The sequence below is a fragment of the Saccopteryx bilineata genome, chromosome 2, assembly GCF_036850765.1.
Source record: "Saccopteryx bilineata isolate mSacBil1 chromosome 2, mSacBil1_pri_phased_curated, whole genome shotgun sequence".
Classification (NCBI taxonomy): Eukaryota; Metazoa; Chordata; class Mammalia; order Chiroptera; family Emballonuridae; genus Saccopteryx; species Saccopteryx bilineata.
The window spans coordinates 387,831,917-387,850,065 of record NC_089491.1 but is presented as its reverse complement, the minus strand read 5'-3'; the positions used below and the strand labels follow the sequence as shown (position 1 = coordinate 387,850,065).

Genomic DNA, 18,149 nt, shown 5'->3' with positions numbered 1-18,149 from the left:
TATCTCCTGTATCCAGTCTGTCCACCAACACGTGTGGAGTTTTCCTTAGACTCACTGTGTGAATTGTCCGTTTCTTGCTGTTACTTTTTGTCATTTCCCTTGTCCAGACCTTGTCACCTTCTGCCTAAATGGCATCGGCCTCGGGCCCACCTCCCCGACTGCAGCCTCTCCTCAGCGAGATCCAGTCTACATATTGTTGCCAGATTTTGCCTCTAAAGAATTGATGTCAAAGACACTCTTTCTGATTGAAATTTGAACCGCTGTGCATCTTTACAATCACAGAAGGAAATTACCAGGAAAAGTTTTGACAAAGGAATTACACTTTCATACCATAGTAGCATGTTCACAATTCCCTGACACCCTGGGAATATTTTCACTAGTTCTGACTGCAAATCTCCCTGGGGTCTGTGATACTGACTGATATTTTTTTTCCCAGATAAAACAAACATTTTATATAGTTATTTTGACATCTTTTTGAAATGTTAAGAAAAGCTAAAGTGAGTGACTTCTTGGAATTCACTGCCTTTTCAATTCTATATTCAGTGGATAAGAACACCTTCCCTTGAACTCTAACAATTCAACTACATTTGTGAGCAGAAAAGCACGGATTATCTGTGCCCCCCTCAGTATAATCATATTTTTTTCCTTTTTTTTTCCAAGTGAGAGGAGAGAAGATAGAGAGTCACACTCCCACATGCGCTGACCAGGATCTACCTAGCACCCCCCCCCCTCTGGGGCTGATGCTCTGCCCATCTGGGGCTATGCTTGCAACCAAGTTATTTTTAGCACCTGAAGTGAAGGCTGCATGGAGCCATCCTCAGCACCTAGGGCCGATGTGCTCGAACCAGTTAGGCCATGGCTGTGGGAGGAGAAGAGAGAGATAGAGAGAAAGGAGAGGGGGAAGGGTGGAGAAGCAGATAGTCAATTCTCTTGTGTGCCCTGACCAGGAATTAAACCCAGGACTTCCACACACTGGGCCAACACTCTACCACTGAGCCAACCAGCCAGGGCCAGTATTATCATAATTTAATAATGAACTCTATCTCCCTTTGGGGAACGAAATGCAATATTTTTAGATCTTTAGAAGCAACTATAAAATTTTTTGTAAAAATCTTTATATGACACATCTAATCTACTAAGGTGGCATTTATTTGATTAGTTCCACTTTTTAACTAACTTCTATCTTGAAAGACTATGGAGAAAAAGTATTTATTTAAAAAAACAACACATTTCAAGTCTACCCTCACCTCAGAAGGACAGTATTCAAGCATCTCCTTTCTTTAACATACTTTTCAACCGAGAAACACCCCATCATCCTTCCGAAATCGGGGATGAGCTACAAGGTGTTTTTGTGACAGAATTCCCTGTCAGGTAATGTTCTCTCCGTCTGTTGGGACGGTATCAGTCTTTGCTGCTAATGTCTGAAAGGCAGGTAGCAGTTTTTTTTCTGCTTAAAAAAAAAAATCTCACGATAAAAATGTTGAGGGCCCCTCTCACTTTGTCTCTCTCCCCTGCTGAAAAAGCTCAATAGCTTCCCTGGCTCCGTCTCATAAACATGGACCGCGGGCTTGTTCCCCAGCAGACGCTGAGCACTGTTTATTTGGCCCCAGCGGTATAAACATGACTGTCATGTGGCCTCTCTCCTCACAGAGCTCATAATTTAGGAAGGGAGACAGATGAGTAAATAACGAACTGCGCTCCAGCCTGATAAACGCCGCGCTGGAGGTTTGGCACCAAATGCTGTGGGAGCACCAGGGAGTGACGGTTCGGGTTCGGAGGGAGGGGCGACGTGGGGCGGGGGATCAGGGAAGACTAAACAGGAGAAGTGACATTTGAGTCGAGCCTTAGGGGATGAAGAGAATTTTGCCAGATGGACACAAGGGGTGGGGGTGGGTGGGGACCCTCCAGACTCATACAAAAACACGAGAGTGTGAAAGTTTGTGCCTTTGGTCTGAGCAGCCGTGAGCCGCCCGCCCGCCCGTGGGCTGCGGGGAGGGAAGGCACGGAGGGGGTGCTCTCGGCAGATGATCTGTACCTTCTGGGGAGCCGTGCAAGTCTGGACGTCGGGGATGTTATGTACGGAGAGACTCCACTGGGGAGGGAGAGCCCAGGCAGCCAAGCATTAGGCGACTTGAATGAGGGTGACTAGGGACAAGGAGCCCAGTCAGAAGGCCGTGGCCATCTTGAACGTGCGCGCTGGGGAGGGTCTGAGCCAAGGCGGTGCCGGTGGGGATGGGAATGAGGGTGCGCAGGAGAACCCCGCGGAGGTGGGGATGGGAATGAGGGTGCGCAGGAGAACCCCGCGGACGGTGGGGATCGGAATGAGGGTGCGTAGGAGAACCCCGCGGACCGTGGGGATCGGAATGAGGGTGCGCAGGAGAACCCCGCGGACGGTGGGGATGGGAATGAGGGTGCGCAGGAGAACCCCGCGGAGGTGGGGATGGGAATGAGGGTGCGCAGGAGAACCCCGCGGACGGTGGGGATGGGAATGAGGGTGCGCAGAAGAACCCCGCGGACGGTGGGGATGGGAATGAGGGTGCGCAGGAGAACCCCGCGGACGGTGGGGATGGGAATGAGGGTGCGCAGGAGAACCCCGCGGACGGACGGACGGACCGGGCCGTGGTGATTGAGGGGGCGTGGGGTCCGGGTGGGAGGAGGGAGAAGTTCGGTTGACTTGGGAAGACAGTGAGGCCGCTCGCCGGAGTAGAGAGCAGAGGACGGAAAACAGCTTTTGGAGTGAAAGGAATGAATCTGACTTTGGATATATTGGACATTTTGGATTTGGAGCGGAACACCATTCGGAGACTCGGAAATAAAGAGCAATAAGTGCGGATATACAGCTGTAGGAAAGTAGCATGGGGAGAGATAAATTTAGAAGTCTTTTCGTTTTTATTTTATTTTTTATTGATAGGTGGGGGAGGAGGAAGTGAGAGGGAGGAGAGAGATGAGAAGCATCAACTCTTCATTGTGGCACCTTAGTTGTTCATTGATTGCTTTCTCTTATGTGCCTTGACCCGGGTTCAAGCTGAGCCAGTGACCACTTGCTCAAGCCAGTGACCTTGGGCTCAAGCCGGCGGCCTTAGACCATGTTGCCCACACTCACGCTGGTGAGGCTGGGTTCCGGCCAGGGATCTTGGGGTTTCCAACCAGGGACCTCAGCATCCCAGGTCGATGCTCTATCTACTGTGCCACCACTGGTCAAGCAAATTTGGAAGTTTTTAACAGTAATTTTCAATCAGGTTGAGGGGTTTGAAAGACATATCTCACCAGGGTAGTATATGTGGGGTTTCTTTTCAACTATTTATGTACTTTTCCTTTACTTCCCCCCCCCCAATTATTTTAAATTTTATTTTATTTTTTACAGGGACAGAGAGAGAGAGTCAGAGAGAAGGATAGATAGGGACAGACAGACAGGAACGGAGAGAGATGAGAAGCATCAATCATCAGTTTTTCGTTGAGACACCTTAGTTGTTCATTGATTGCTTTCTCATATGTGCCTTGACCGTGGGCCCCAGCAGACCGAGTAACCCCTTGCTCGAGCCAGCGACCTTGGGCTCAAGCTGGTGGGCTTTTTGCTCAAACCAGATGAGCCCACGCTGGCGACCTCGGGGTCTCCAACCTGGATCCTTCTACATCCCAGTCCAACACTCTATCCACTGTGCCACTGCCTGGTCAGGCTAAATTTTATTCTTTAATTACAGTATTATTCTGTATTAGTTCCAGGTGTGCAGCACAGTGATTGGACAAGCATATACTGTACAAAGTGGGCCCCTTGATATTTCCAGAACCTATCTAACACCACACATAGTTATTGGAACACTACTGGCTGGATTCCCTGTACTCTCCATCCGGGACTGTTCTGTGATTGCCAGCTTGTGCCTTCAATCCCTCCCCTTTCTCACCAGTCTGCATCCCTGCTTGTGCCTTCAGTCCCTCCCCTTTCTCACCAGTCTGCATCCCTGCTTGTGCCTTCAATCCCTCCCCTTTCTCACCAGTCCCCATGCCTGCCTGTGCCTTCAATCCCTCCCCTTTCTCACCAGTCTCCATCCCTGCTTGCGCCTTCAGTCCCTCCCCTTTCTCACCAGTCCCCATCCCTGCTTGTGCCTTCAGTCCCTCCCCTTTCTCACCAGTCTCCATCCCCACTTGTGCCTTCAATCCCTCCCCTTTCTCACCAGTCTCCATCCCTGCCTGTGGCTTCAGTCCCTCCCCTTTCTCACCAGTCCCCATGCCTGCCTGTGCCTTCAGTCCCTCGCCTTTCTCACCAGTCCCCATGCCTGCCTGTGCCTTCAATCCCTCGCCTTTCTCACCAGTCCCCATGCCTGCCTGTGCCTTCAATCCCTCGCCTTTCTCACCAGTCCCCATGCCTGCCTGTGCCTTCAGTCCCTCCCCTTCTCACCAGTCTCCATCCCTGCCTGTGCCTTCAGTCCCTCCCCTTTCTCACCAGTCCCCATGCCTGCCTGTGCCTTCAGTCCCTCCCCTTTCTCACCAGTCTCCATCCCTGCCTGTGCCTTCAGTCCCTCCCCTTTCTCACCAGTCCCCATGCCTGCCTGTGCCTTCAATCCCTCGCCTTTCTCACCAGTCCCCATGCCTGCCTGTGCCTTCAGTCCCTCCCCTTTCTCACCAGTCCCCATGCCTGCCTGTGCCTTCAGTCCCTCCCCTTTCTCACCAGTCTCCATCCCTGCCTGTGCCTTCAGTCCCTCCCCTTTCTCACCGGTCCCCATGCCTGCTTGTGCCTTCAGTCCCTCCCCTTTCTCACCAGTCCCCATCCCTGCTTGTGCCTTCAGTCCCTCCCCTTTCTCACCAGTCTCCACCCCTGCTTGTGCCTTCAGTCCCTCCCCTTTCTCACCGGTCCCCATCCCTGCTTGTGCCTTCAGTCCCTCCCCTTTCTCACCAGTCTCCACCCCTGCTTGTGCCTTCAGTCCCTCCCCTTTCTCACCAGTCTCCACCCCTGCTTGTGCCTTCAGTCCCTCCCCTTTCTCACCAGTCTCCACCCCTGCTTGTGCCTTCAGTCCCTCCCCTTTCTCACCAGTCTCCACCCCTGCTTGTGCCTTCAGTCCCTCCCCTTTCTCACCAGTCTCCACCCCTGCTTGTGCCTTCAGTCCCTCCCCTTTCTCACCGGTCTCCACCCCTGCTTGTGCCTTCAGTCCCTCCCCTTTCTCACCGGTCTCCACCCCTGCTTGTGCCTTCAGTCCCTCCCCTTTCTCACCGGTCTCCACCCCTGCTTGTGCCTTCAGTCCCTCCCCTTTCTCACCGGTCTCCACCCCTGCTTGTGCCTTCAGTCCCTCCCCTTTCTCACCGGTCCCCATCCCTGCTTGTGCCTTCAGTCCCTCCCCTTTCTCACCAGTCCCCATCCCTGCTTGTGCCTTCAGTCCCTCCCCTTTCTCACCGGTCCCCATCCCTGCTTGTGCCTTCAGTCCCTCCCCTTTCTCACCGGTCCCCATCCCTGCCTGTGCCTTCAGTCCCTCCCCTTTCTCACCAGTCCCCATGCCTGCCTGTGCCTTCAGTCCCTCCCCTTTCTCACCAGTCTCCATCCCTGCTTGTGCCTTCAGTCCCTCCCCTTTCTCACCAGTCCCCATGCCTGCCTGTGCCTTCAGTCCCTCCCCTTTCTCACCAGTCTCCATCCCTGCCTGTGCCTTCAGTCCCTCCCCTTTCTCACCAGTCCCCATGCCTGCCTGTGCCTTCAATCCCTCGCCTTTCTCACCAGTCCCCATGCCTGCCTGTGCCTTCAATCCCTCGCCTTTCTCACCAGTCCCCATGCCTGCCTGTGCCTTCAGTCCCTCCCCTTTCTCACCAGTCTCCATCCCTGCCTGTGCCTTCAGTCCCTCCCCTTTCTCACCAGTCCCCATGCCTGCTTGTGCCTTCAGTCCCTCCCCTTTCTCACCGGTCCCCATCCCTGCTTGTGCCTTCAGTCCCTCCCCTTTCTCACCAGTCTCCATCCCTGCTTGTGCCTTCAGTCCCTCCCCTTTCTCACCAGTCTCCACCCCTGCTTGTGCCTTCAGTCCCTCCCCTTTCTCACCAGTCCCCATCCCTGCTTGTGCCTTCAGTCCCTCCCCTTTCTCACCAGTCTCCACCCCTGCTTGTGCCTTCAGTCCCTCCCCTTTCTCACCAGTCCCCATGCCTGCCTGTGCCTTCAGTCCCTCCCCTTTCTCACCAGTCCCCATCCCTGCCTGTGCCTTCAGTCCCTCCCCTTTCTCACCAGTCCCCATGCCTGCCTGTGCCTTCAATCCCTCGCCTTTCTCACCAGTCCCCATGCCTGCCTGTGCCTTCAGTCCCTCGCCTTTCTCACCAGTCCCCATGCCTGCCTGTGCCTTCAGTCCCTCCCCTTTCTCACCAGTCTCCATCCCTGCCTGTGCCTTCAGTCCCTCCCCTTTCTCACCAGTCCCCATGCCTGCTTGTGCCTTCAGTCCCTCCCCTTTCTCACCGGTCCCCATCCCTGCTTGTGCCTTCAGTCCCTCCCCTTTCTCACCAGTCTCCATCCCTGCTTGTGCCTTCAGTCCCTCCCCTTTCTCACCAGTCTCCACCCCTGCTTGTGCCTTCAGTCCCTCCCCTTTCTCACCAGTCTCCATCCCTGCTTGTGCCTTCAGTCCCTCCCCTTTCTCACCAGTCTCCATCCCTGCTTGTGCCTTCAGTCCCTCCCCTTTCTCACCAGTCCCCATCCCTGCTTGTGCCTTCAGTCCCTCCCCTTTCTCACCAGTCTCCACCCCTGCTTGTGCCTTCAGTCCCTCCCCTTTCTCACCAGTCTCCACCCCTGCTTGTGCCTTCAGTCCCTCCCCTTTCTCACCAGTCTCCACCCCTGCTTGTGCCTTCAGTCCCTCCCCTTTCTCACCAGTCTCCATCCCTGCTTGTGCCTTCAGTCCCTCCCCTTTCTCACCAGTCTCCACCCCTGCTTGTGCCTTCAGTCCCTCCCCTTTCTCACCAGTCTCCACCCCTGCTTGTGCCTTCAGTCCCTCCCCTTTCTCACCGGTCTCCACCCCTGCTTGTGCCTTCAGTCCCTCCCCTTTCTCACCGGTCTCCACCCCTGCTTGTGCCTTCAGTCCCTCCCCTTTCTCACTGGTCTCCACCCCTGCTTGTGCCTTCAGTCCCTCCCCTTTCTCACCGGTCCCCATCCCTGCTTGTGCCTTCAGTCCCTCCCCTTTCTCACCGGTCCCCATCCCTGCTTGTGCCTTCAGTCCCTCCCCTTTCTCACCGGTCCCCATCCCTGCTTGTGCCTTCAGTCCCTCCCCTTTCTCACCGGTCCCCATCCCTGCCTGTGCCTTCAGTCCCTCCCCTTTCTCACCGGTCCCCATCCCTGCCTGTGCCTTCAGTCCCTCCCCTTTCTCACCAGTCTCCATCCCTGCCTGTGCCTTCAGTCCCTCCCCTTTCTCACCAGTCCCCATGCCTGCCTGTGCCTTCAGTCCCTCCCCTTTCTCACCAGTCTCCATCCCTGCCTGTGCCTTCAGTCCCTCCCCTTTCTCACCAGTCCCCATGCCTGCCTGTGCCTTCAATCCCTCGCCTTTCTCACCAGTCCCCATGCCTGCCTGTGCCTTCAATCCCTCGCCTTTCTCACCAGTCCCCATGCCTGCCTGTGCCTTCAGTCCCTCCCCTTTCTCACCAGTCTCCATCCCTGCCTGTGCCTTCAGTCCCTCCCCTTTCTCACCAGTCCCCATGCCTGCTTGTGCCTTCAGTCCCTCCCCTTTCTCACCGGTCCCCATCCCTGCTTGTGCCTTTAGTCCCTCCCCTTTCTCACCGGTCTCCATCCCTGCTTGTGCCTTCAGTCCCTCCCCTTTCTCACCAGTCTCCACCCCTGCTTGTGCCTTCAGTCCCTCCCCTTTCTCACCAGTCCCCATCCCTGCTTGTGCCTTCAGTCCCTCCCCTTTCTCACCAGTCTCCACCCCTGCTTGTGCCTTCAGTCCCTCCCCTTTCTCACCAGTCCCCATCCCTGCTTGTGCCTTCAGTCCCTCCCCTTTCTCACCAGTCTCCACCCCTGCTTGTGCCTTCAGTCCCTCCCCTTTCTCACCAGTCTCCACCCCTGCTTGTGCCTTCAGTCCCTCCCCTTTCTCACCAGTCTCCACCCCTGCTTGTGCCTTCAGTCCCTCCCCTTTCTCACCAGTCTCCACCCCTGCTTGTGCCTTCAGTCCCTCCCCTTTCTCACCGGTCTCCACCCCTGCTTGTGCCTTCAGTCCCTCCCCTTTCTCACCGGTCTCCACCCCTGCTTGTGCCTTCAGTCCCTCCCCTTTCTCACCGGTCCCCATCCCTGCTTGTGCCTTCAGTCCCTCCCCTTTCTCACCAGTCCCCATCCCTGCTTGTGCCTTCAGTCCCTCCCCTTTCTCACCGGTCCCCATCCCTGCTTGTGCCTTCAGTCCCTCCCCTTTCTCACCGGTCCCCATCCCTGCCTGTGCCTTCAGTCCCTCCCCTTTCTCACCGGTCCCCATGCCTGCCTGTGCCTTCAGTCCCTCCCCTTTCTCACCAGTCTCCATCCCTGCCTGTGCCTTCAGTCCCTCCCCTTTCTCACCAGTCCCCATGCCTGCTTGTGCCTTCAGTCCCTCCCCTTTCTCACCAGTCTCCATCCCTGCCTGTGCCTTCAGTCCCTCCCCTTTCTCACCGGTCCCCATGCCTGCCTGTGCCTTCAGTCCCTCCCCTTTCTCACCAGTCTCCATCCCTGCTTGTGCCTTCAGTCCCTCCCCTTTCTCACCAGTCCCCATGCCTGCTTGTGCCTTCAGTCCCTCCCCTTTCTCACCAGTCCCCATGCCTGCCTGTGCCTTCAGTCCCTCCCCTTTCTCACCAGTCCCCATGCCTGCTTGTGCCTTCAGTCCCTCCCCTTTCTCACCAGTCCCCATGCCTGCCTGTGCCTTCAGTCCCTCCCCTTTCTCACCAGTCCCCATCCCTGCCTGTGCCTTCAGTCCCTCCCCTTTCTCACCAGTCTCCATCCCTGCCTGTGCCTTCAGTCCCTCCCCTTTCTCACCAGTCCCCATCCCTGCCTGTGCCTTCAGTCCCTCCCCTTTCTCACCAGTCTCCATCCCTGCTTGTGCCTTCAATCCCTCCCCTTTCTCACCAGTCTCCATCCCTGCTTGTGCCTTCAGTCCCTCCCCTTTCTCACCAATCTCCATCCCCGCTCCCCTCTGCCAGCCGTCAGTCTGCTCTCTGTATCTGTGAGTCCATTTCTACTTTCATTGTTTGTTTGTTTTGTTCTTTAGATCCCTGGTTCCCCCCACCCACACACACCCCAGATTCTGATATTGCCCTGCTAGGGAACGGAGCATGCCCATCTCCCACCCCTGGTTAAGAATCCACAACCAGGCCCTGGCTAGTGGCTCAGTGGATAAAGCATCAACCTGGCATATGGACATCCCAGTTTCAATTCCCAGTCAGGGCGCATAGGAGAAGTGACCGTCTTCTCCTCCCCATCTCTCTCTTCCTTCTCGTCTTCTTCCCCTCCCACAGCCATTGGCTCAATTGGTTCAAGCGTGGCCCCAGGCACTGAGGATAGCTCTGTTGGAGCACATCTGCCTCAGGCACTAAAAATAGCTCGGTTGATTTGAGCATTGGCCCAAGATGGGATTGCCAGGTGGATCCCGGTCAGGGTGCATGAGGGAGTCTGCCTCAGTATCTCCCCTCCTCTCACAAAAAAAAAAAAAAAAAAAATCCACGACCATAATGACTCAAGAGAAGAGGAAGTGTAAGTGTATATTGATTTTGTGTTGAGGCTAGCTCCCGTTCTTACAACCTGAAATCACTGGAATGGAAAAATCACCCAGAGAGAGACAATAGAGTGAAAAGAGGTCTAAACAGCATTCCTGAGGAACACCAATATTCAAGGGGCAGATGGAGGGAGAGTTACCTGCAGAAGACAGAGAGGGCTCTGTCTCTGGCAGAGAGTGGTATGGGCAGAGCTGGGGAGGAGAGGCTCCTGGACAGGGAAAAAGGCCAGCGGGGACACGTGGGGCCCAGAAGCTCTGTCTCTGGCAGAGAGTGGGATGGGCAGAGCTGGGGAGGAGAGGCTCCTGGACAGGGAAAAAGGCCAGCGGGGACACGTGGGGCCCAGAAGAGGGAGGAGCAGAGTAAACCCCAGGAAGAGGGTCAGCAGTAAGGTTCCAGGGGAGGAGAGTGTTAGTAGAGAGATCGGGCGGAAGTTGGACTGCAGTGGGTTGGAGAGCCACCTGGAAGGGTCAGGAGGTAGAATCGATGAGCGGAGTTTACTCTTTAGGGCACTTTGGCTGTGGACAGGAAGGAGAATTGTAGCTGGGAGATTTATAGGATGGGGAACGAGTGGCTAAAGTGACAGGACTCTGGAAGAGGGTGAGGGTGAAGCGACTGGGAACCTGGCCGAGGTTCCCAATGGCTGCCGACTTTGGAATCAGCACGAGTCGATTCTGTCCCTCAAATTGCACCCGCGCTCCGCTGTTACCCCGTGACACCCAGGGCTCACGTTCCCCGCCCCGGAGACATCCTCTGTGCTCCTGCTCCTTCTTGGGATGTCTTACCACCTCTCTATCCCCCAGAGCTCAGCCGTGCCCATCCTCTGAGGCTCTCCTGAGTCTCCTTACCTCTCCTGAGGTGGTGGAACACGAGCACCTGGGGTTTACAGTCAGAGGCTGTGGGCTGAACCTTCAGCATTGCCACCAAGAGCGTGACCTCGAGAAAGTCACGGTGACGTGTCCTTAACCTTGGTTTTCTAGTCTGTGATACCAGCTCTGACTTACACACGGGCTTGTGTGCACAATCCAAGTGAAGTGATGTTTGTGAAATGCCTTTGGAATTACAGAGCACGTGATATAATCTCCTGACCAGGCTTGTTTATTTCATTCATTCAGTTATTTGCAGAATAAGTTAATTCATTCACTAATTTTTTTTCAGTGCTGATTATGCCAGGCATTGAGGATCTAGTAATGAACAAGATCGTCCCTACCCTTGTGAAGCTTTAAGTCTTGTGTAGGAGACAGAAAGTCAACAAATACAATGTATAAATAATAGCAAGTGGTTTAAGTACTATAAAGAAAAATAAAGCAGGATTGGGGGCTGGGGAGCTTAAGGGAAGGTTACTATTTTATGTATGTATGTATGTAGGTATGTAGGTAGGTAGGTAGGTATGTTTTTATTGATTTGAGAGAGAGAGAGAGAGAAACATCAATTTGTTGATCCACTTATTCATTCATTGGTTGATTCTTGTATGTGCCCTGACCAAGGATCGAACCCTCAAACTGGGACGATGCTTTAACCAACTGAGCTGCCCAGCCGTGGCGGGAAGGGTGCTATTTTAGGTAGAGTGACCAGGGAACCCTCTCTGAGAGGACATTAGAGCAGAGTAGACATGGACCCTAACAAGGCCATGTGACCATCGGCGGGGAGAGTGCCTTAGCCGTGGTGGGGAGGGGGTGGACAGCAGGTGCCCTGATTCTGAGAGGTGGACGAGCTCATGGTGGTCTAGAAACAGCAAGGCTTGTAGGTTATGGTAAAGATGTTGTATTTTAGGGGTGAGTGGGAAGACACAGGAAGGTTTTGAACAGAGGAAGCAGATTTACTATGACAATGATCACTCTTTGAAGCAGATTTACTGACAGTGATCACGCTGACTTCTGTGTGGAGAGTAGACTGTAGGGGGCAGGAGCGGGAGCAGGAGACAGGAGCCCTCGGCCGGAAGCAGTAGAATGAAGAAGTGGTCAGATTTTAGGTACGTTTTGAAGGGTTTGCTGCTGGACCCGATGCTGTTGGGTACGAGAGACAGAGTCAGAGGTCATTCCGAGGGTTTTGCCCTGAGCCAGTGGGGCCGTGGTGGTCTTGAACTGAAAATAGAGAGACTGGGGGGAGAGGAGAATGGGTTTTGCTGGGAGACTGGTCTTTTTTCTCTGTTCTTATTTATGCAGTTTACTACTCAGTGAGAAAAAATTTAAAGCAGGAAGGATATAAAGATGATCTAATTCAGTGATTTCCAGTGATGGGAAAACATCTTCCTTATAGGAATAAAGGGAATTCCTGGCTTTCCTCACCGAGATGAGACCCCCTACTTCCCTCCCAACCCCACTATGGATGAGAGTGGCTTATTCTTCAGGTGCTGGGCCGGAACTTTGACAGCCATTGGCCTCCTCGGTTTGCTTGTTTTGTGGGCAGAAGAGGTTATTGGAATTGCAGGGGATACAAAGCTCGCAGTTCTCTAATTTCAGTTAGTAATCACTCCATGTGTGGTTAGTTTTTCTTTTCAGTTTGATTGTAAACTCTTTGAAAGCAAGAATTATATTTTAAATGGTTTTGTATTTTCCTTTTTACCTAGGAGAATACTGAGTAATAATAGGCACCAGTCCAAACATTAAGTTGAGCGTAGAACCTAATAGGAAAACCCAAGTGTTCTGCACAGTGACACCTGTGACCTTACCTGCGTTACTAGCAAAGGCATTCCCATTGCTGGGTTTCCCGGTAGGTTTGGGCATCAGCAAAGTGCAGACACCAAAAGAGAAGAGAGAGAGAGAGAGAGAGAGAGAGAGAGAGAGAGAGATAGTTTAACCTCGAATAACTTAACAAAAATTTTGGAACCAGATAACAAAAATTTTGGAACCATTGGGGAATAATTTTTACTGCAGCTTACTATTGCTTTTATGGTGAACTGTGTGAGACTAAACGAAGATAACCTTTTCAGTGCTTAGAACTTTTATGGGTCTGGAATGAGCCCTGGGACAGTCTCTCCTGTGTGTCTGGTGGTTGGTGTGTTGTTTGCCCCCCCCGGGGACGTGTGCTCCATCCATATTAATACTAAGTTGTGCCCGTGTTGCACTTTTATTCTCCAGCAGATGTTGTAAATGTGTATACATGTCTAGTTAAAGGCTGTAGTTCTCATGTGTTGTTTTTTGAGATTGCTAAAGCAACTTTCTTGCATTTTCTGCTTCAATAATTAAAAGCAGTGTGCACTAGGTGTGGCAGGAACCAGCAGTGGGACATTCCAGCGTTCGCTTTGCAGGAACACTGTCGAGTCCGGAGCAACGTACCAGCTGGGACAGATGCTCCCAGCTGGTGAGAGACGCACTTCCCAGGGTGCTCTCGGAGCCTCGCACCCACCGGGCTGGTTTTCCGCCCTTGCGTTACCCGCGACTGCTGTCTCGATCACGGGCTGGCATGCGCACGATGGTGTAAGAGTTAGGGGGTGTCCTTTGATGGTAGACTCCCTTCTTTCTTTCCTTTTCCCATTGCTTTCTTCCCGTCCTCAAAGCTATGTGAAATTGAGTGGTTATCATAGGGAATTAATGTGAAATCTTGACATGTTAGGTACTTGGCCAGCCAAGGAAAGTAAGGCTATAAAGAAGCACGTCTGTCTCTTTGATGAAGCAGAAGGTAGTCCTACTTCTGTTGGGTGCGTTAGACTCCTTGAATAGAGAGACCAGCTCTGTGCTCAAAATCGTAGTTTAAGGAACTTTCTTCTAGTTTTGCATGTGTTTTGTTCTTGATACATATCACGTTATTCTGTTAGTTTTCTAGTGCTAAGGTAAAAATGAAACGAATATAGCCTTTTGAGATATTTCCATTTATTAAAAAGCAGTATTTCAGTGCCTCTGTGAATACAGTACAGTCATTGGTAAAATGATACTAATGGACATTTATTGAAGGTTAGAACCTTCCAAGCACTGCATCCAGCCCTTTGCACCCTCCCCCGCCCACCCCCACTCCGACCAGCATGAAAGCGCGCCCGTAGTAAAATGTATACTTTGTAAGGGCAGCAATTTTGGTCTGTTTTGTCTATATTCTCCCCCCGCCATCCCCACTGATGAGAACAATACCTCCCACATAGTAAGTACTAAGTAAATGTTTTCTGAATGAAGGAGTTATTTTCTTTATTCCCGGCAGCTGTGTGCTCTTGCTGGTGGGTGTGGCCCCAGGATGTGTGCTCCGGCTGACAGCTGTTCACACTGTGTGTGTGGGGGGCAGGGTGCAGTCATGGCAAGGGGCATTGTCTCTTCCTGCCTTCCACCCATGGACAGGAGGCTCATTTATGTAAAAGGGTAAACAAGAGAGTAGCAGCTACTTGTAGACAAGACGAGAGAGCTGAAGAGAAAGGGCTAGAAGAATTACAAATAGGGTGAGCGAATGCATATAAAATGCCTGGAGCTGTGCCTGCACGGGACAAATGCTTACTACATGTTAGCTCTTATTGTCACTGCTACTATTGTTGGGTCACCATTGTCACTATTGTCATTTTCTTTTTCTGCTTTTTTTACTTTATTTTTTTGTATTTTTCTTCAGTTGGAAATGGGGAGGCAGTCAGACAGACTCCCGCATGCGCCTGACCAGGATCCACCCGGCACGCCCACCAGGGGGCGATGCTCTGCCCATCTGGGGCATCGCTCTGTTGCAACCAGAGCCATTCTAGCGCCTGAGGCAGAGGCCACAGAGCCATCCTCAGCACCCAGGCCAACTTTGCTCCAATGGAGCCTCGGCTGCGGGAGGGGAAGAGAGAGACAGAGAGGAAGGAGAGGGGGAGGGGTGGAAAAGCAGATGGGTGCTTCTCCTGTGTGCCCTGGCCGGGAATCGAACACGGGACTCCTGCACGCCAGGCTGACGCTCTACCACTGAGCCAACCGGCCAGGGCCCCACTATCGTCATTTTTTAATGAATCCTGTAAACTCTAAAGTGAGGGACTGTACACATCTGGATTGAAGAGATCAAAGGTGGTTTCATGAACAAGATGATCCTTGTGGCTTGGACGGAATGGGGACAGGAGGGGACAGGAGAGGAGGTGCTTGGGGCCTGAAGAATCCTTATCAACAGGACCCTGAGGCTGAAGCCATGTGGGCCTGCTCTGCAGACAGCAAGGAGGTCAGTGTGTCCAGTGCAGAAGGGGCCCGTGACTTGTCAGAGGGAGTGAGGGTTAAAGATCGATAATTCAGAATGTGTTTATTATGTTATGAATGCTACATTAAATTCATAAAATTGAATTTGAAACCCTGCCTGGGTTTCTATCTGTGAGCTACCAAATAGCTGTTAATAGAATATTATATGGTCATCTTTTTTTTTTTAATGCTAGAAATCTGTGGTTGTTCTTGAGATAAACATTGTGCCTTTGTGTCACATAGCCTGGGAGACAAACTTTGTCTTGATAAAAAGGCCACTTCCATGTGGCCTTCTGTTTCTGAAATGTAAGACCCCCAGTTAGGATTGTTGACTCAGATGTGTCTTAGAGGGTTAGCAAGAGCCTGAGTGCTTCCCTAGTCTCTGAACAGGCTGTCGTTCTCCAGGGGGCCGGGCTCGTGCTTAATTCGTCCTCATACCTCTTCCCGCACTGAGCACAGGTGCTGGCATCAGCTAAGGATGCAGTAAATTGTGGGCGAATTGAATTTTCAAAGCATTTGAGGCTGGCCACCTCTGCGCTTGTGGGAGTAATTTGCAGCAGAACTCTTACTTTGTGAGTTATGTAACACATTTAATCTTGTTCTTAGGTCCAGCCTGATGACGGGAGGGGCTAGGCGAGGCATACCCAACCCGTGGCTCAAGGAGGAGTCAGAGGAGACCAGAGGCTTGGGTTTCGGTGAAATCCGGCAGCAGCAGCAGAAGATCATCCAAGGTACTGAACACCCAAGGAGTGTGGGCTCAGAAACCTTGTCAGGTGTTCACTGTCCCTTGAATGTTCCTCACTCCCCCACCCCCAGAAGATAAAGTCTTTTAAAGCCCTTAGTAGTTTTTGCCTCAGGATACCTGAGGAATAGACAAATGATGTCATCCATCGAGGTAACTCTGAGGTCGTGTTTCTCTACTAGGAGCCTAGCAGGCAGGCAGCTCCGCCTCTGGTCCTCCCCCTCCTCTCTCCCCTACTCCCCCTCCCCCTCCCCCCCCACCTGCCCTGCCCCACCTCTGGTCCCCCGCCCAGGGGAATGGGAGTTATGTGCTCCCTCCCTTTCCCTGCAATCAGGAGTTTGTTCTCCAAACACAGGGCTCCGTCTTTTTCTTATATAAAATAAGTCATTTTGGCCTTTCCCTTAAACCTGCTAATTATGTTTTACTGTCTCCTACTTTTTAAAATTCAGAAGTGCTGCGTGACTGTTATACAAGGTTCAAACAATACAGGGATATATATACATAAAGTGAAAACCTCTCCATATTGCTTCTTTAGTATAGAAACAAAATAATACACGGGGTGGGGCACAAGGAGGTTTACCGTTGTTCATGTGGCAAATGATATGATAATCAAGAAATAATAATACAAGAACTAACACTGTTTCACATACAACTACAAACTGACTCTTGTGCACCCTATAAATTTTTTTTCTACAGATATATATTTAGTTTAAGAACAGGTTTTGCATAAATGGGATTATGATATATATAATTCTATAGCTTTTTAAATTTTTTACTTAATTTGTATCATGGACATTTTTTCATGTCGGTATTGAGATGTGTTTTATTCTTTCTACTTCTGCCTTTTAAAAACAGCTTTCTGGAGGTATAGTTGAGATTATTGTAAATAGCACACAAAGTATAGTTTTGACAAATGTATACACCTGCGAAGCCATCGCTATCATCAAAATAATGAATATACTATCATTATTCCCAGAAGTTTTCTTTATGTGTTTTTGCACGTCTTACTGCTGTCCCTCCCCGGTTCCTAGACAGCTGCTGATCTGCCTTCTGTCACCATAAATTAGTTTCTACTTTCTGTAATTTTGTGTTAATGGAGTCATGTAGTTTGTACTCCTTTTGGGAGGAGGGAGTCTGGCTTCTTTATCTAAGTGTAATAATTTTAAGATTAGTCCATATTGTTGCATGGGTCAATATTCCATACTTTCGTGTTACAGACTAGTATTCCATGGTTTGAATTAAGCACAATCTGTTTATCCATGTACACGTCAGTGGATATTTTGATACTACAGATGAAATTGCTCTGAACATTGATATGCAAGTCTTTGTTTAGACACGAATTCTCATTTTCTTAGGTAAATACCTACCAGTGGGGCCACTGAGTCATACATCACCACCAAAAAATGTATGTCTTCTCATTGTTTCAGATCCTCAGCAAAACTTGGTGTAGCCAGTCTTTTTAATTTTAGACATTCTAATAGGTGTGTGTTGTATTGTATTGTGGTTTTAGTATGTATCCTCCTAATGACTAAGGAACTTTTGTATGTGCTGCTTTGCCATTAGTATGTCTTCTCTGGTGAAGTGTCTTTTCAAGTTGTTTACCTATTTTTAATTGGGTGTGTGTCTTCTGTTATTGAGTTGTAAGCATTTTCTTAGATATCCTTTTGTGTGTTATTTGTCAGAGTTTTAAAAATATTTGCTCCCCATCTGTGGGTTATATTTTTCCTTCTTTCATGATATCTTTTGAAGTGCAGAAGTATGTTGCTTTTTCAGACTGGCTTCTTTCAGTTAGTAATAAGATGGCTCATTTCTTTTCAGCACCGAGTAAGAGTCTATATTCTGCAGGTACCACGTTTGTTCATTCATCTACTGAAGGACCTGCTGGTTCCTTCCCAGTTTGGGCAGTTACGAGCAGAGCTGCTGTGAATGTCTGCGTGCAGGGTATTGTGTTCACATCGTTTCCAGCTCTCAGGGTAAATGCCAGGTTGTGTGATTGCTGGGTTGTATGCTAAGAGTAGATTTCCTTTCATCGGCCATGAAGCTCTCTTCCTGGGTGGCCGTCCCACTTTGCATCCCTCCAGCAATGGACGAGGGTCCCTATCTACATCCTCTTCTGCATTTGTTGTCAGGTTCTAACAGACACGTGGTGGTATCTCATCATTTTAATCTGCATTTCTATGATGACATCTCTGAAGTATTTTTTTCATCTCCTTATTTGCATCTGCATATATCTTCTTTGGTGAGGTGTCTGTTAAGGTCTTTGGCCCATTCAGGATTCTTGTGTATTTTGAAAAACCGACTTTTATCAGATATGTCTTTTGCAAATACTTTCTCCTACTCCATGGCTTGTCTTTCTCATTTTCTTTCTTATTTTAAAAAAATTTAATTAGTGTTAGCATGGTAGATCATTCTCTGTCTATTTGCTTTTCATCTCTATGTACTTTTATATTTAAAGCGGGGTTCTTGCCTGACCTGTGGTGGTGCAGTGGATAAAGCATCGACCTGGAAATGCTGAGGTCGCCGGTTCGAAACCCTGGGCTTGGCTGGTCAAGGCACATATGGAAGTTGATGCTTCTAGCTCCTCCCCCCTTCTCTCTCTCTCTGTCTCCTCTCTCTCT

At 50.8% G+C, this 18,149-nt stretch overlaps 1 protein-coding gene across 1 annotated transcript in view; it reads left to right on the top strand.

Moving 5' to 3' along the window:
• The window catches only part of STX8 (syntaxin 8), a 227,673-nt gene that overhangs the window by 30,803 nt on the left and 178,721 nt on the right, over nucleotides 1–18,149 (top strand). Inside the window, exon 5 of the mRNA XM_066264299.1 lies at nucleotides 15,396–15,520. Within this exon, the coding sequence (XP_066120396.1) occupies nucleotides 15,396–15,520 (125 nt within the window). The remainder of the gene's footprint in view (nucleotides 1–15,395; nucleotides 15,521–18,149) is intronic.